The sequence below is a fragment of the Ictidomys tridecemlineatus genome, chromosome 15 (genome assembly GCF_052094955.1).
Source record: "Ictidomys tridecemlineatus isolate mIctTri1 chromosome 15, mIctTri1.hap1, whole genome shotgun sequence".
Classification (NCBI taxonomy): domain Eukaryota; kingdom Metazoa; phylum Chordata; class Mammalia; order Rodentia; family Sciuridae; genus Ictidomys; species Ictidomys tridecemlineatus.
Window position 1 is genome coordinate 13627666 of NC_135491.1, and position 16081 is coordinate 13643746.

At 49.4% G+C, this 16081-nt stretch overlaps 2 protein-coding genes across 5 annotated transcripts in view; one reads left to right on the top strand and one right to left on the bottom strand.

Moving 5' to 3' along the window:
• Window positions 1-24: 24 nt before the first annotated feature.
• Actmap (actin maturation protease) lies at window positions 25-7058 on the top strand. Of its 4 annotated transcripts, none has more exons than XM_040279985.2 (7): window positions 25-1080; window positions 2545-2613; window positions 3069-3193; window positions 3487-3616; window positions 3707-3777; window positions 4593-4848; window positions 5162-7058. In XM_040279985.2, exons 1-7 carry the CDS (start codon window positions 761-763, stop codon window positions 5229-5231), a joined length of 1041 nt encoding a protein of 346 aa, XP_040135919.1. In that variant the 5' UTR covers window positions 25-760; the 3' UTR covers window positions 5232-7058. The 4 variants fall into 4 exon arrangements, with proteins under 4 accessions (XP_040135919.1, XP_077888170.1, XP_013218883.1 ...); XM_078032044.1 differs by having other exon boundaries at window positions 25-313; window positions 386-1080; window positions 4593-7058; XM_013363429.4 differs by having other exon boundaries at window positions 25-313; window positions 618-1080; window positions 4593-7058.
• Window positions 7059-16081, bottom strand: part of Itpkc (inositol-trisphosphate 3-kinase C) — a 16166-nt gene continuing 7143 nt past the window's right edge. The window contains exons 3-7 of the mRNA XM_005336443.5: window positions 15795-16008; window positions 13533-13737; window positions 10869-10970; window positions 10249-10320; window positions 7059-8512 (exon numbers count right to left, since the gene is read on the bottom strand). Coding sequence (XP_005336500.1) covers window positions 8309-8512; window positions 10249-10320; window positions 10869-10970; window positions 13533-13737; window positions 15795-16008 — 797 coding nt within the window. The 3' untranslated portion in view covers window positions 7059-8308. The remainder of the gene's footprint in view (window positions 8513-10248; window positions 10321-10868; window positions 10971-13532; window positions 13738-15794; window positions 16009-16081) is intronic.

The window sequence follows — 16081 nt, forward strand, 5'->3', positions numbered from 1 at the left end:
CCACCTCTCCCCTACAGCCTCGTGTCTTCTGTCACGTGATCACCAAAGGGGTGGGCACCCGCCGCGCGTTTTGCCCTACGACACAGGAAAGGCTGTGTGCGCGCAGAGGACGCCATTTCGCGCACAAGGAGACGAATTTTGCTTCCCAGACGCCATTCCCTATCCCAGCGACATCGCGACTCCTTCGGGCCACCGATCTCAGCCTTCTCCTCAACTTACGGACTTTGCTAATTGTTGATTCAAGGACCTTCCCTGCACTAGACCATTTTCCCTACCCAGTGTCTGATTTGACCTCTTGACCTCTGGCTCAAAGGTCAGCTCCAAACTTCTGAACTCGGGCTTGGGATGTGAGGGGGGACAGAGTCTTAATTCCTCCATTCTCTAGCCCCAGGTTCTAGGTCTCACCGTGCAGGCGCCCCATATCTCAAGATTGACCCAGGAATTCCCTATCCAGTCCCAGAGAATAAAATAATGCATGCACGTTTTCCCTTAATAAACCTCGAAATACAGCCCAACCCACCTCAGTTCCATGCCATAAATCTGTTTCTGGATTTATGAACCCCACTCTGTTGACCCTCAGTTAATCTCAACCCTGGTTCTTTCTCCAATGGTTCCAGGTTTTAGCCCTGATCTTTTCCGACCTGCTGCTCAGCTCCCAGATTCTGGAACTCGGTTCTAAAACCTTTCAAATCTAGAATCCTTTTGGAGGATCCTCCTCTCTTCCATTCTCTACCCCTCAGCCCATCTTATAGACCCCAAAATGACTTCTCCATGCTCCTCTTCCCTAGAACCCTCAATCCCTTTTCGAAAATCTCCTGAACCTCAAGTCCCCATCGTCCCAACTCCTCCCCTACCTCCCAGTCCCTTGAACTTGGCCTTTCTACCCCAACCTTGTAGTCTCCAGTCCCATATTCCCCCACCACCCCCGCTACCTCCTCCACCTCCTGCCACTAGGGGTGCTCCCCCTCACGTCTTCGGCCTGGAGAAGAGCCAGCTCCTGAAGGAGGCCTTGGAGAAGGCAGGCCCAGTCCCCACCGGCAGAGAAGATGTAAAGAGGCTCCTGAGGCTGCACAAGGACCGGTAGGGTCTTCCAGCCCCTCCCTACCCACCCAGGGTCTGACCAAACCACCTGTCCCCGGGTCCCTTCACCCATCTCCTCTCCAGTTTTCCCATTTCTCATGGTTGTAGTTCCCTGCCTAGGCCCTTCAGCAGTGGTGCACCCCCCCTACAGTGAAGAAAGCTGCTTTCAAAGGTGCCTACTTCAGAGGCAGAACTTTCCACAGCCTGGAATGGTCAGGGCTGTGATGACAGAGCCTAAAGACACTGCCTGACCCAGGCTGAGAGTCACTGGGGGGCTTCTGGAGGGGGGAACCCCAGCATAGCTGAGCAAGTCAGGTAGGAAGGATGTGATGAGAGTGTACTGCTTGGGCAGAGGCCCAGAATTAAATGAGGACATGTTCTTTTTCAGTCAGGTACTGAAAATGCTCCTTAACCAGACAGACACAGGGCAGAGATGGGCCTGGAAAGGTGGGCGAACCGGCTCACATGGGTATGGTGGGCCTTGTGAAGGGAGTTGGACTTTCCAGGACACTAGGGAGTCGAGGAGAGGCTTTGCCTCATGAGAAGAGTTCAGGGTCCCAGGGAGCATCCAGGGACTCTGACAGTAGGGGAGGGAAGGGGGCTAGACATTTCCTAGGACTTGACTTAGAAAAGAGAAAAAAGAATTTGCCCAGATGCACAAAGGAACTCCTGAACTCTCCAGCCCTTTCTAACCAAGCCACTGTGAGGCAAATTGAATGCAAAAATTGCTTGTCAGTGCATGTGCGTGATTAGTATGTATCAGATATTATTGTGTTTTTAAGTATTAAGTTACTGTGACTCTCAGCAACCCCATAAGATAAGAACATCTCATTTCCAAGATGAGAAAACTGAGGTTTATAGTGGTGAAGTCACTTAGCCACAGTGCAGGGAGAAAGGCCCCTTTGAACTTTGGCAGGGGGTGCGGTGCTTCTAACCACCCTGCTGTGGTGTCATTCCCCTTTGCCAGGAGACATCCCATACTGGGAACCAGGGTGGGGCTGGTCAGGCCTGCAGATTGGTTATCAAGGTGATCTCTTAGGCCTTAAGCTTGTTGTTACCTGGTTTTATTCAAGGATGAATTTAGAGATTTTCATCTTGATTTTCACCTTGTTTGCAGACTTTAAGAAAAAGAAAATATCACAGAATTTTGGTATAAGACACCTCTTTTGAGATATTCCTTCAAATCTTTCTGACTCCTAGTTGCCTCACATCTGCTCTTTGCCCTTCAACTCTAGGGAGAAGGCAGGGAGCAGCAAAAGAACAATTCCCCCCAAACAGATGAGGAAACTGAGGCTCAGTGAAATTAAGTGCCTCATCAGGAGAGAAGGAAGTCAGTGACTGAGCCAGGATCAGCCCTCAGGCCTTGTTCCTTGTGTTCCCTTCCCTGTCCACCTGCTGCCAGCTGGACCTCAAGGGGAACCCTCAGAGCTATTCCCTTGTGACCTTCATTTGGCTCTACTTCAGGTTCCGGAGTGACTTGCAGTGGATCCTCTTCTGTCGTGACCTGCCCTCCCTCATCCAAGAAGGCCCTCAGTAAGTGCCCCATTGTGGGACCTGCCCTGGTTCTGCCCTCCCTGGGTTTCCTGAGGACTCACCTGGGAGTATGGAAGACTCTCAGCTTGGAGAGGAGAGGGAGAGGAGAACGTTGCCCTGTGGGGCCTGGGGCGTGCTTAGTGAACAGTGGAACACACAAGCAAGCGAGTGAGCTCCAATTGAGGAAACAAATGAACCTGGTCCATTGGTCTAATTCTACTTTGGCCCCTGTTCCTAATAAGCCTCCTTGACCTCTGTCCCCACCCTCTAGCCCTGGGCTTAGGCCTGGGCTATCCTCTGTCATAACAGGGAATCAGGTATCCTCGCCTGGCCTGGGAAGGGGAAGGAGAGCTCCCCCAGGGCAGCAAACCTGTTCCCCACTTCTGCTCCAGGGGTAAAGGGAGCCCAGTAATGGCATGAAGTAAGGGTTGAGGGTCAAGACCTGTCTCTTCCAGATGTGGGTTGGTGGCTTTGTGGATGGCAGGCACTCTCCTATCACCCCCCAGCGGCATCCCCCTGGAGAGGCTGGTGCAGGTAGCCAAGGAGAGAGGCTACACTGCCCAGGGAGAGATGTTTTCTGGTGAGTTGGGTAGGGAAGGGTCCCAAGCCCTGGGCTTCATTGGCTTTCCCTAGGAAGGAACCAGGAGGTTGGTGGGTTGCAGTAGGCACGTGTGAGGAGGGTCTCATTCCATTTCCCGGGCCTGTCTTTTTGCCTTCTGCCACCTCCTCACGGTGACCATGAACATGGGGCTGACTCTCTTTCTGAATTTGTGCCTCAGAGCAGATGGGCATGGTGAGGGATAGAAACATGGGTCTTGTTAACAGGGGGCCGGGCACGTGCTAAGCCATCTCTGTGTGTGCTCTCACCTACAGTGGCGGATATGGGCAGGCTGGCCCAGGAGACATTGAGCTGTCAAACCGAGCTGCTCTGTGGCGGCCTGGGTGGTTCCAACAGAGACCTTGTCCTGTGGCACCTTATCACTGGATATCCCCTGCTTATCCCGTATCCCAGGGTCTAGGAGTGAGCAGGGCAAGTATGGCAAGGGTGGGTCTCAGGACCGTCCCATGGTTTTGGCCTTAACACCGGCTCCAGCTATGATGAGGACTTCAACCACGAACCATGTCAGAAGAAGGGCTACAAGGCCCACTGGGCAGTGTGTGCAGGTGAGTGTCCCCTCCTTTGCCCCTGTGCCCCTCCCCCTGCATCTTCCCAGGCCCATTAACCCTATCACATTCTCCCTCCTGTGCTGACACCTACACAGCCAGGCCATGCACTCACATCATGGACCAGAGCTGGGCCACCCATCCCCACTGGATTCTGAGTACAAGACCTGGCAGATAGCAGGTGCCTCAGACAGCTGGCCGTTGGGATTTCCACAAACAGGAACTCAGAGTGCAGACTCAAGGGTCAGACATCCTGGGCTCTGGGCCCAGCCCAGCCACTTCTAGGCTTTGTGACTCTGGGCAAGTTTCTTCACCTCTCTGGGGCTCTGTTTTCCATCTATAAATTGGTGACAGTAGAACCTACCTCATAAGGCATCTTTATAGGAAGGCCACCTAAAACTCAAGAGTAGCACTTGGCAGTCTCAGTAAATGTCACCATTATTGTCATCACCATTCCATTTGCGTGAAAGACCAGATTTGTGCATGTCAGGACGCCAAGATCAAGGATATTCTGGGCCTCTTCATGACTCTGTGGCCTTGAGACCTTCTCTCTCTGAACCTATCTTTCCCAGACAGCTGGAGATGATGGTATTTCCTCTGTCAAGTGCTACCATGCCACCTGCCCTGAGCTTGCGGGAAATGGGACTTAAAATGTCTGCAGCTTTGAAGCCAAGTGCCCGGGGTCTCAATCCAGCTCACCGGTGTGCCCACTGTTCTCCGTTCCCTGTTACGTGGGGATTGAGGCAGCACATTCCTTGGAGGGTTGGAGGGAGAAGATATCAGGGCATTGCCACTCATCTCTTCATATCCCCCAGGGGTACTGCTGGGTGTGCAGAGTGTGCCAAGCCCCGGCTACACTGAGGACCCTGAGCTGCCTGGCCTTTTCCATCCTGAGCCTGGCGTACCCTGCCGGCCACCATCCATGCCAGAAGAAGGCTTCCCGGGAGCTGTCTTCCTTCTCTCCAAGCAGGGCAAGAGTTGGCACTACCAGCTGTGGGACTATGACCAAGTCCGGGATAGCAACCTACAGCTGACAGACTTCTCACCCTCAAGGGCTACTGACGGACTGGTGTATGTGGTGCCCACTGGTGGGGTGCGGGCTGGCCTCTGTGGCCAGGCCCTGCTGCTCAGACCACGAGAATCCAGCAATTAGCTGGGGTGTGGGTGCCTGATTGCCCCCTTGGATCTGTCACCATTTGAAGAGTGCCCCAACTTCTCTTTCTGTGTGATACCTAAAGGTCTGGGCTGAATCTCTTAGAGCTTTCCACCTAGAGATCCTTCATCAGGGTCCCCCCACCCTTCCCATTCAAGCCTGGACATTGTCCCAAGTTCAAGCCCAAGCCTGTCTCTTCCAGATCAAATACCCATTGATTCCTATCTCCAGATCCTGTGTCCTGCACAGCCCACCTGAGTGTGCCATCCACCTCCTTCTCTCCAAGGACTACATTTTCTAAGCCACCATGACCTTGCTGGACATCTGCAGGAGCCTCCTTCCTGGACCCTTCTGCCCCGTTTCTGCTCACAGAACAGAAACTAAATGCTTCCCACTCAGCTCCCCTCTGCTTGTCCTAGGCTGTTCCTCATGCTCTGCCTACTGGCCTTACTGGCCTTACTGGTCTTTCAAGTCCCTAGAGTGTTAGGTACCACTTCCTCAGGGGACAGTCCCAGGACCTAGGCTAGGTGCCTACCCTGTCTTCTGGGTATTTCAAGTCCCATCTGAGAGCACGTAGGTCTGCCAACCCCCTTACCCATGTTAATTCACAAGTTCTCCAGCCCTGTAAGGGAAGTATTTAGATTCCCTGTCTTAGCGCATTTTACACAAAATACTTGAAACCTTTGCAAAGAATAGGGTTTATTTGGCACTCTAGAGTGCTGGGAAGTCCAAGAGTGTGGCTGGCACCTGGTAAGAGCCTTCTTGCTCCTTTTTTTTGGTACCAAGGATCAAACCCAGGGGCATTTAACCACCAAGCCACATCCCAGCCTTTTTTGTTCTTTATTTTGAGACAACGTCTCACTAAGTTGCTTAGGGTCTTGCTAAGTAGCTGGGGCTGGCTTTGAATTTATGATCCTTCTGCCTCAACCTTCCAGGTCTCTGGGATTACAGGCGTGCACCACCACAACAGGCTCCTTGCCCTTTCTTTAACAAGGTAGAGGGCATAGTACAGCAAGACAGAGCAAGCTCAGCTCAGGTTTCTCTTCCTCTTATAAAGCTGCTGCTGCTCTCAGGAGGGCCTCAAGATCTCATCTAATTCCAATTATCTCTTAAAGGACCCGCCTGCAGATGCCATTAACAGAAATTTGGGGATGAGGTTTCTCACACATGAACTTAGGAGGGATATATTCAAATCATAGCAAATCTTCCTCCCCATTTTGACATATACCCTGAGGCCTGAAGAAGTGGAGTCACTAACCCCAAAACTCACATGGCTGGCAAGTGGCAGAATCAAGATTCAAAATAGGTAGTGTCTAGCCACCAGTTAAGCTGCCTCATAGCTCTCTGAACCTCATGGTGGTGCTGACCACAAAATGGTCTTTCCATCTATTGGTACAAACATACATGAGTGAGTGAGAGCTGGGATTTTGGGGGGGCGGGGGGGCACTGCACCACTCATTTTCAGCCCTTTTTTTTTAAGTTGTATTTGGACACAATACCTTTATTTTATTAATATTTTTTATGTGGTGCTGAGGATCGAACCCAGGACCTTGAACGTGCTAGGTGAGCACTCTACCTCTGAGCCACAATCACAGCCCAATCTCCAACCCTTTTTATTTTTTGTTTTGAGAGAAGGTCTTGCTGAGTTGCTAGACTGGCAATTCTGCCTCCGCCTCCTGAGTCACTGGGATTACAGGTGTGCACCACCTAGTGTTATGATTCTTAGGTTAATGAAAACCTGTTATCTCCACTCTGAAAGGGAAGAACTGCAGTGTCCCTGCAGCACCCAGCAAAGTCACTTAGGGAAACTACAGTGCAGTGTTTCCAACCAGTGAATGGGATAAAGAAGAGGTGCATTCCCATCCCAGCCTGATATTTTGGTTGGCACTGTCCCTCTAGTGGCCTGTCCTGGGAGCCCCTGAAAGCAGAGCTGGGAGCTGTCTTCATCACCACTGTGTCCCCTGTATTGTCCAGCATAGAGCCAGGCATAAGAACAGCACTGAGTGGATGAACCAGCCGACCCAGAGCCTGCCTCTGTCCCAAAGTGTTCATTACCCCACCTAGCACTATGCTCAGAGTGTGTGGATTTGAGCCTACACTCCCAGATACAAAGAAGAATACCACAGCGTTTACTTTGTCATGTTTATTGGGGTGTTGTCATGGGTGGGAGGCAGGGCGAAGCCATTTTGCCTCCTAACAACTACCACATATATAAATAAGTATAAAGATGGTCAGTAGAAAAGGAGGACCAACCTCAGCCATGGAAGACATTAGGGCTCCAGCTTAGGAAGAGGTAGGTACCTGTCCTCCCCATGCCCATCCTCATGGGCCAGGAAACCAAAGTCACAGGTGCTGGGGCACTGGGACATGAGCTGTCTGCAGTACCCCAGGGCTCTGGAGTCTTTGGTTTTGACCAAATTACAAACCCAAGGTCATGCCAGAAGCTGCACCACTTGTGCTTCTGGGCCAACCTGGTGCTTCACTGGGTTGGGGGCTGGATTGGGTAAAGTTCCCTGTGGAGCAAGGCAGCACTTATTCCCAAGGAGGAAACTCACTTCCTGTTGCTGCAGTCCACTAGAGGGAAGGAAACAGAAAAGCCCAGAGATAGGGGCAGGAGGAGAAGGAAGTCCTGAAGCTGGATCTGGTGCACCAAGGAACAAGGTTGTGCTGGTCACAGTGCTGGCACACAGGCTGGATGTGGCTATGGTTTGGGTCTGCAGCAGGTTGGCAGAATTGATTTGAGGAATAGGGAGGATCCCACAGTGTCCATGGCAAGGCAGGATAGGTAAGCTGCCCCACCCAGCAGTATCAGTCCTAGGGCAGCATCAGCAGATGTCCCATGGTGTCACACCTTTGGCCTCTTAGCACTTGGATGACTTCCAGATAGATATTGGGCCATCACTCCCTCAAATGGACAGGCAAATCCTGTACTTCTTAAGTGATTTCCTGGCTCTCAAGGGCACCAAAGACGAACCTGACCAGGTCCAGGGCTCGGAGCCAGCTGGGAGCATGAGGAGGTTGACAAGGAGGCAGTTACAGGTCACTCACGTGGCCATGTGCACTGTCATGCCTGTACCCTTTGATGACTGATGTGATCTCAGGCAGTGTGGCACAGCTGTGACCTCTGGCATCCCCTGGGAAGACACCCTGGCTAGTCAGGGGACCTGGTTCTGGTTCTGTTGACTCACCATGACCCTAACTGGTCACATTCCTCACATTGCAGGGAAGCCAGGTGCTGCCTGGTCTCCCAAGGCCCTTCAGACCTTCTACACTGGTCTTGTGCTACAATATAACCTCTCCCATCGCCAACCTCAGGCCCACTCAGCATCTTGGGGCTTCTCCAGCCACACTGGCACCATCCAGTAAACCTTGGGTGGGTCAACTCTGGGTGAGCCCCTGAAGGAGATGGATCAAGTTGTCCAGGCCCCAGAGATAGCCGTCCTCCCGGTTGCCTTCAGTCCAGGGCAGCCTGTGGCTGAGCGTCTGGTGGTCAGGGAGAGCCACTGTCTTGCCAAAGTCTATCATCCAGACCTTGGCCAGGCCAGTGTGGTCGTGCACAAAGAGGAGGGAGCTGCCCACTACCTGCAGGGGAGAGAAGACACTTAGCTGGAAGGAGCAGGTACTGCCCGGGGTCTGTTCCCTGCTAGCAGCAGAGCAGGGTGATGACAGTATGAAACCCGGAGCCAGGCTGTCAGAATTCAAAGCCCGGCTCCACTCCTTACTGGCTGTGCACCCTTAGGCAGTTCTTTTTTTTTTCTTTTGTTTCTTTTTAAGTTATATATGGACACAATATTTTATTTATTTTTATCTGGTGCTGAGGAGCGAACCCAGTGCCCCACACATGCAAGGCAAGCGCTCTGCCACTGAGCCACGATTCCAGCCCCTTGGGCAGGTATTTTAACCCTCTGTGGCTGCTTCCTCATACAAAATGAGAGTAATTGCATTTGTCTCAGAGACTGCTGTACATTCACACCTGTGTATACATATTTCACATATATATATCTATATGAACGTACAGGGTACACTGCAATCTGAGGAAAATGAAGAAAAACTGGAAATTCCAATTTTGGCATGAAGTCCTACATCTTAAAGTGTGGCAACTCTGTTTTTAAAATGTTAAATCACCAGGCAAGGGAAACCAAACACAAGGACAGAAGAGATGGGGTGCCCACAGCTCCTCTTTGTGACTTCTGTGTAAAGCCTAAAGGCAGTGACAAGAACAAGGGTGACATTTGATAAACAAACATGACAATGACAGCTGGCACATACTGATGGTTTACTATGGGTGGGGCTCCAGTGTATTAGCCCATTTAACGTGTGCAACATCTACGTGGCAGTGCTACTGTAACTAATCCCATAGGTAGGGTCACTGAGGCCTCCAAGAATGGCTGCCCAGGCAGAGACGCCTCGGGAGCTGGGATCTGAACTGGAGTCAGCCTGACTCCCAGATCAGTGTTCCCTCAGCAGAGTCAGGGATGCTAGGAGAGGTGAGCAAGGTGGGAGGGGCAGACTCAAGAGCTGGAGAGAGGAAAGGATGCGCATGGGTGACAGCACCACTTAACAGACTTCCCAGCATAGCCTCAGAGGATCCCTGTATCTCGAGAGAGAGGGGCTGGGAGCCAGGAGGAGGGCAAGAGCTACCCACACAAGGAGGCATAAATAACAACTATGGAAAACTGTGACACCGGCTGGGGCTGGGGCTCCGTGGTAGAGCACTTGCCTAGCATGTGTAAGGCACTGGGTTTGATACTCAGCACTGCATATAAATAAATATATAAAAATAAAAGTACTGTGTCCATCCACAACTAAAAATATATATATATTTTTTTATTGTAAATGGACACATTAACTTTATTTTATTTATTTTTATGTGGTGCTGAGGATTGAACCCAGTGCCTCACACATGCAAGCCATGCTCTCTGCCACTGAGTCACAATCCCAACCTAAAATATATATATATTGAAAAAAAAAAAAAAAAAAACTGACATCAACTGATGGTAAGAACAAGGAATTACATGCCTTTTTATGTCCCAAACCTATGGTACTCTCACACCTTCACAGCCCTGGGAGGAAAGTACTAGTGTTCCTGCCCATCTTGAAGAGGAGGAAACTGAAGCCTAAGAGTGGCAGTCAGTGGCCAGGGTCACACAGCAGAGACAGCCTTCATCTCCAGGCCACCTGAGAAGTCCATGCTCCTCACTGTCCCACCTCCTGAAATCCCCTTTCCTGGGTCCCAATGTGGGGACGTCCCTTTTATAACTTTGTCCTTCATGCCCGGACCCCAGTACCCCCAAGCCTACGTCACCCAGGGCTCGCACCTCATGGGTCTTGAAGAAGGGAGAGTTCTCCAGAGCTTCGCGAAGTTCTTCTAGGCGTGTCACATACTTTTTCTGAGTGTGAAAGGAAGAGTGCCTTGGTTAGCACAGAACTCTGTGAGCCCTTTGTGAGCCATCTTGAAATCTGACCTCGACCTGTACCCTCAAAGGAATGGACACACTCTAGCCAGCAGGCAATACAGAGTGCCCTGGGGAAATGGGGTGGGGGCAGGGGACACAGGGATGGAATGCCTTAAGGTGGCACAGACAAGAGCGAGGCAGATGACGTGAATACCCATGAATTCCAAGAGGTAGAGTCATGTTTTCCCCTTCCCTTGGAGCGAGGCTTGATTCTATGATATGACCAGCTTTGGCCAATGCAACATGGCCATTCTGACACCAGGCATCAAGAGGCCTTGTACTTTTCTCATTGTCTTAGCTCCCTGCTTCCAAGGAGAGAGGCAGCCACAGATGCCAAGTCCACAGCTAAAACAGAGGCCAGGCCACTGGGCAAGCTGGCCTCAGCCAAGCTACTGGCTCACCGCAGTCTGTGATCGAAGCTGGGCAGGATCATCAAACCCAGCCAAAGCCAATATACTTTGGCACATGGGCATCCCACTCACCAGGATTCCATGGTCCCTGTCCACAAAGTCCTCCAGCACCTTTGTCACCTGCTCTACTGCCTGTGTCTTCTTGAAGTTGGTGTTGCAGGTGCCATCAGCTTTCTGCAGGGCAAGGGGTAAAGGGGCACCGTCAAGCTGTTTTCCTGCCCACCCCAGACACAAAGCGACCTCAGGCACCTCCCTGGCTTGCCTGATGTTACGGAAAAACCAGCCAGTACAGCCCAGCCCCAGGTCACTGTCCCAAGCAATCTGTCTTTCCAAGTCTAACCTTGAACCTCCTGGTTGAGCCAGTCTGACAAAGAGCTTTTAAGAGGAAGGGATCCAGGGTCATGAACCTGCCACTGCCTAGCTGGGTGGTCTTAAGCAAGTTAGTTCACCTGCGTCAGCACTGGACTCCTCATCTAGAAAATGGGAATTGTGTTGCAATCTACTTCCTAAAGCTGATGTAAGAATTAGAGGGGACTGGATGTGAGCACATAGCGTGCAATAAATGAGGCAATTGTTACTTTTCATATTTGAGAGGGTCACAGAGAAGACACACTGGGGCACATTCTACCACACAGCCAGGTGCTACGTGGGCACTGCTACATGAAGGTGAGAGGGCAGACAAAGATGAGGGAGACAGTCAATGGTATCAAAACAAAGAAAGAATATTCAAGGTGAGCTGGGTGCAGTGGCTCACACCTGAACCCAGCTCCTCAGGAGGCTAAGACAGGAGGATCAAAAGTTCAAGGCCAGCCTCAACAACTTAGTGAGGCCCTATCTCAAAGAATTTTTTTTAAAAAATGGCTGGGGATGTAGCTTAATGGTAAAGCACCCCTGGGTTCAATTCCTGGTACCAAAAAAAGAAAGTGTAGCCAGGCACAGCAGCACACTCCTGTAATCCCAGTGACTTGGGAGGATGAGGCAGGATTGTAAGTTTGAGGCCAGACTAGGCAACTTAGCAAGACCCTGTCTCAAAATAAAAAAATAAATAAATAAAAAGAGCTGGGGATGTGGTTTAGTGGTAGAGCACACCTCAGTTCAACCTACAGAACTGCAAAAAAGAAAAAAGAATAAGGAAGGAGTATAGGTAGCTAAGAGAAGGTAAAAAGGGGACCCTGATGTAGTGGGATGGAAATTAGTGAGGGCTTCTCTGAGGAAGTAAAAATTAAAAGAATACAGAAAAATGATGGAGAGTCAACCAGGGAACCAAGAGAGAGAACAGGGCTGGGATGTAGCTCAGTGGCAAAGCACTTTTCTCATACATGCGAAGCCCTGGGTTTAATCCCAGTTCCAAAACAAAAAGGAAAGACAAAACAACAGAGGGAACAGCATTTCTGGCAGAAGGAACAGCATGTACAGAGTCCCCATGGCAGGAAAAAGCAGGACCATTTCAAGGAAATGAAAGCACTTCCCTGTGGCCTGAAGACAGATAAAGAGGAGGAGAGAGTTAAGAGATTCAGTGTAGACCCAGAGAACACTCTGGCCATGGCACTTCTGAGGTACTCAGAAGCCATGGAATGGTTTTGAACAGAAGGATGGTGAGGTCATATTTGTAACTTAGAAAGGCAGCTCAGGCCAGAGGATGCACAGCAACAGTAAAAGGAGTTTTGTCATCTCTAGCAAAATTATCAATGTGTCTAATCTTTGACCCAACAGTCCTACTTCCAGAAACCTAGTCTGTAGCTAAATCTACGTATCTGCAAAATGTCTTATGTACAAAGTGATTCATCAAGGCATCGTAAACGACAAACATGGAAACAATCTGGTGTCCACTTATGGAAACCATGGCACATGCACAAAGAGAGAATTACCCAGCTGTAAAAAGGGAAGGAGCAGGGAAGGGGAGACTCTCTATGGGATGATACAGAAAACTCCCCAGGATTTTTTTTTCTTAATATCGTATCTATCTATCTATCTATCTATCTATTTATTTAATGTGGTGCTGAGGATCGAACCCAGTGCCTCATACATGTGAGGCAGGTGCTCTACCACTGAGCCCCAGCCCAGCCCTGACTTCCCAGGGTATTATTACTGTTAAGGGGAAAAAGCAGAGTGCTAATCAGTGTGTGGACAGAGGAAAATTTAGGATATACAATTTATTTGAATTTTCAGGAAGAACTACAGAAACTGACAAAGTGGTTCTGCATAAGCAGGCAGGAGAGCGGACCGACAGGAGGAGCACAGCAAAGAGCTGTAAGAGAGGGTTCTCCCTGTAGGCTCTTCTGAACTATGTGAACAGCTATTCAAATGATTAATTTAAAAAAGCAAAAATAAGAATGCATGAGGAAAAAGGAAAAACCTTCATAGCAGAGGAGAAAGGATCCCTCTTACGATTGTGTTGGACAACAGATCACGGCTGGCCAGACCAGGGCAAGGAGCCCAGCAAGGCTAGGGCAGAAGAAAACGGGTCTAGACTTGAACATGGCCATGGGAAGGGAGAGAAAACGGCGTCTAAGACGCTCAAGGAGGCAGATACACAAAACGGGCTCTGGTGGATGCAGGGACCAGGGAGAAGTGGGGCCTCGTCCAGGGCTGATCTTTCCATCCTCTGAAGTTCCCTGTTCTCTCTCCAGATCTGCTTCTTTCCTGAGTCCCCTGACACCCAGGTTCCCTAAGAATCCAGCCTCAGATCTTGTTCTAGGCCCGCTAGTGACAGGCCAGCCATCTCCTGGCCCTCACCTTGATGCCTTCGATTCGGAAGCCCAGGGTGGAAGTTGAGCTCATGGTTTCCCTCCACTGCATGTAGCGGGGCTTGGTGACCGCGCCCTGGGCATGCTCCTCAGGGGTGGGGGCCCCAGGGTCCACAGCCACCATCTTCTCATACATGTCCTTTCGGGGCCGGGGCCGTTCTCGCGCCTTCACCAACTCCTCTTCCAGGTAGGTCCTGAGCACAGAGAGGATGTGGCAAAGGAAATCATGAAGCACAGAGTGGGAGCTCACACTCCTGATATTAAGACAGCGTGGCCCAAGACCGAACGAAAAAATGGACAGGACAGAACAGGTCCACAAACAACACACGCACATATTCACCCAGTTTATGAAAGAAGCCACGGTAATTTAGTGGGAAAAGGGAAGTCCCTGTAATTAATGGTGCTGGGTCAACAGAATGTCCACATTCTAAAATTGATGAACCCCAGCTTCTGCCTCACACCACACAGACATTAACTCTAGATGGATTGCAGCTCTAAATGTGAAAGTTAAAAACAATAAAGCTTGCAGAAGAAGACAGGAGAATATCTTCATGAAGATCTCAAGTCACCTGTAATCCCAATAAGTTAGAATGCTGAGGTGGGAGGATCACAAATTCAAGGCCAGCCTCAGAAATTCAGTGAGATCTCATCTCAGAATAAAGAGTAAAAAAGGGGCTGGGGGACTGTGGCTGTGGCTTAGCGGCAGAGTGCTTGCCTAACATGCATGAGGCATTGGATTCGATCCTCAGCACAACATAAAGAATAAACAAATAAAATAAAGGTATTCGGTCCATCTACAATTACAAAAAATACTTTTTTTAAAAAGTGGTGGTGGAGAGGCTGGGGTTGTGGCTCAGTGGTAGAGCTCTTGCCTAGCATGTGTGAGGCACTGGGTTTGATTCTCAGCACTGCATGTAAATAAATAAAATAAAGGTCCATTGACAACTAAAAAGAATTTTTAAAAAAGTAAAAAGGGTTGGGGATGTAGCTCAGTGGTGGAACACACCTGGTTCAATCCCCAGTCCTACCAAAAAAAAAAAAAAATGTACTTCTATTTATCAAAAGTTTGATACCCCTTGATATTCAAATGGTTAGGACCAGAAGTGTTTCAGATTTCAAAGTTTTTTTTTTAATATTTGCATAGATATATGTCCATAAAGTTGCAGATTTACAGAGCATTTCAGATTTCAGAGTTTTGTATTAGGAATGCTCAGGAGAGTAAAACAGGAGAGTTGGAGAATATATACACATATATTTTTGTGTGTATATATACAACAAGAGACTATCCAGAATATATAAGGAATTATAAATCAAAAAGAAAAAAAGATGAGTGGGAATCGTGGTATATCTGTAATCCCAGCAACCTGGGAGACTGAGGCAGGAGGATCGTAAGTTCAAGACCAGCCCCAGCAACTTAGTGAGGCCCTAAGCAACTTGGTGAGACCTTGTCTCAAAAATAAAAACTAAGGCTGTGCCTAGTGGAGCACACCTGTAATCCCAGCGGCTCAGGAGGCTGAGGCAGGAGGATCATGAGTTCAAAGCCACCTCAGCAAAAGTGAAACTCTAAGCAACTCAGTGAGACCCTGTCTCTGAATCAAATATAAAATAGGGCTGCGATGTGGCTCAGTGGTCGAGTGCCCATGAGTTCAATCCCCAGTACCCCCAATAAATAAATAAATAAATAAATAAAACTAAAAAAGGGCTGGGGATGTGGCTTAGTGGCAAAGTGTCCTGGGTTCAATCCCCAGTACCAAAAGAGAAAGGAAGAGAGAGAAATAGGCAAAAGATCTGATAGATACTTCTCTTTTTTTTTTCCTTATTTAAAAAAAAATGTTTTCCCTTTCTCAACTTTATTTTTGTTTGTTTAATTTTTTTTTTTTTTTTTTTTATGTTTTTGCAGTGCTGGGGATCAAACCCAGGGCCTTGAGCATGCTAGGCAAGCACTCTTCCACTGAGTTATACCCTTACCTGCTATTTGACAGGCACTTTTCAAAAGAAGATTTCCAATAGACAATCAACATATAAAAAGATGTTCAATTTCTTTGGTCGTCAGAAAAATAGAAATTAAAACCAAAATGAATATCAGTACACACCCATCAAAAAGGTTTAAATTAGTAAGACAGAAGGCAATGCTAAGATGGAACAACTGGAACCGTCACACACTCCTGGTATTGAAATCTGACTTGGCCCTGTTTTCAAAAATTCCCACCACATACTCTCTACTCCTGCCCCAGGGCAGGCCCAACCCCACCTGCTGCCCATTTTGCAGTCCATGATGGAGGGGCCCTCAAAGTCTGCCAGTAGATCTTCCATCTGGTTGAAGGCCTGGCCATCCCTCTGCACCATGCCATAGTAAGCTGGCACAAAAGGCCTCAGGGGGTCTCCCATCAGCTGTTCCAGGCTCTGCTGCTCACATTGACAGAAACGTTTCAGAATCCGACCATCCTCTCCTGCCTGGAAATTCCCTATGGGCAGCAGGACCAATGAGAGGGTCAGAAACTGGATCAGAAAGAAAATCCCTGCCCACCCCCACTCCCA

Coding starts and splice junctions, on each gene's coding strand:
- Actmap (XM_005336444.5), top strand. CDS start 761: ATGACTTCTCCATGCTCCTCTTCCCTAGAACCCTCAATCCCTTTTCGA. Junction 1,081..2,544: donor CTGAGGCTGCACAAGGACCG/GTAGGGTCTTCC, acceptor GCTCTACTTCAG/GTTCCGGAGTGACTTGCAGT. Junction 3,617..3,706: donor GGATATCCCCTGCTTATCCC/GTATCCCAGGGT, acceptor CACCGGCTCCAG/CTATGATGAGGACTTCAACC.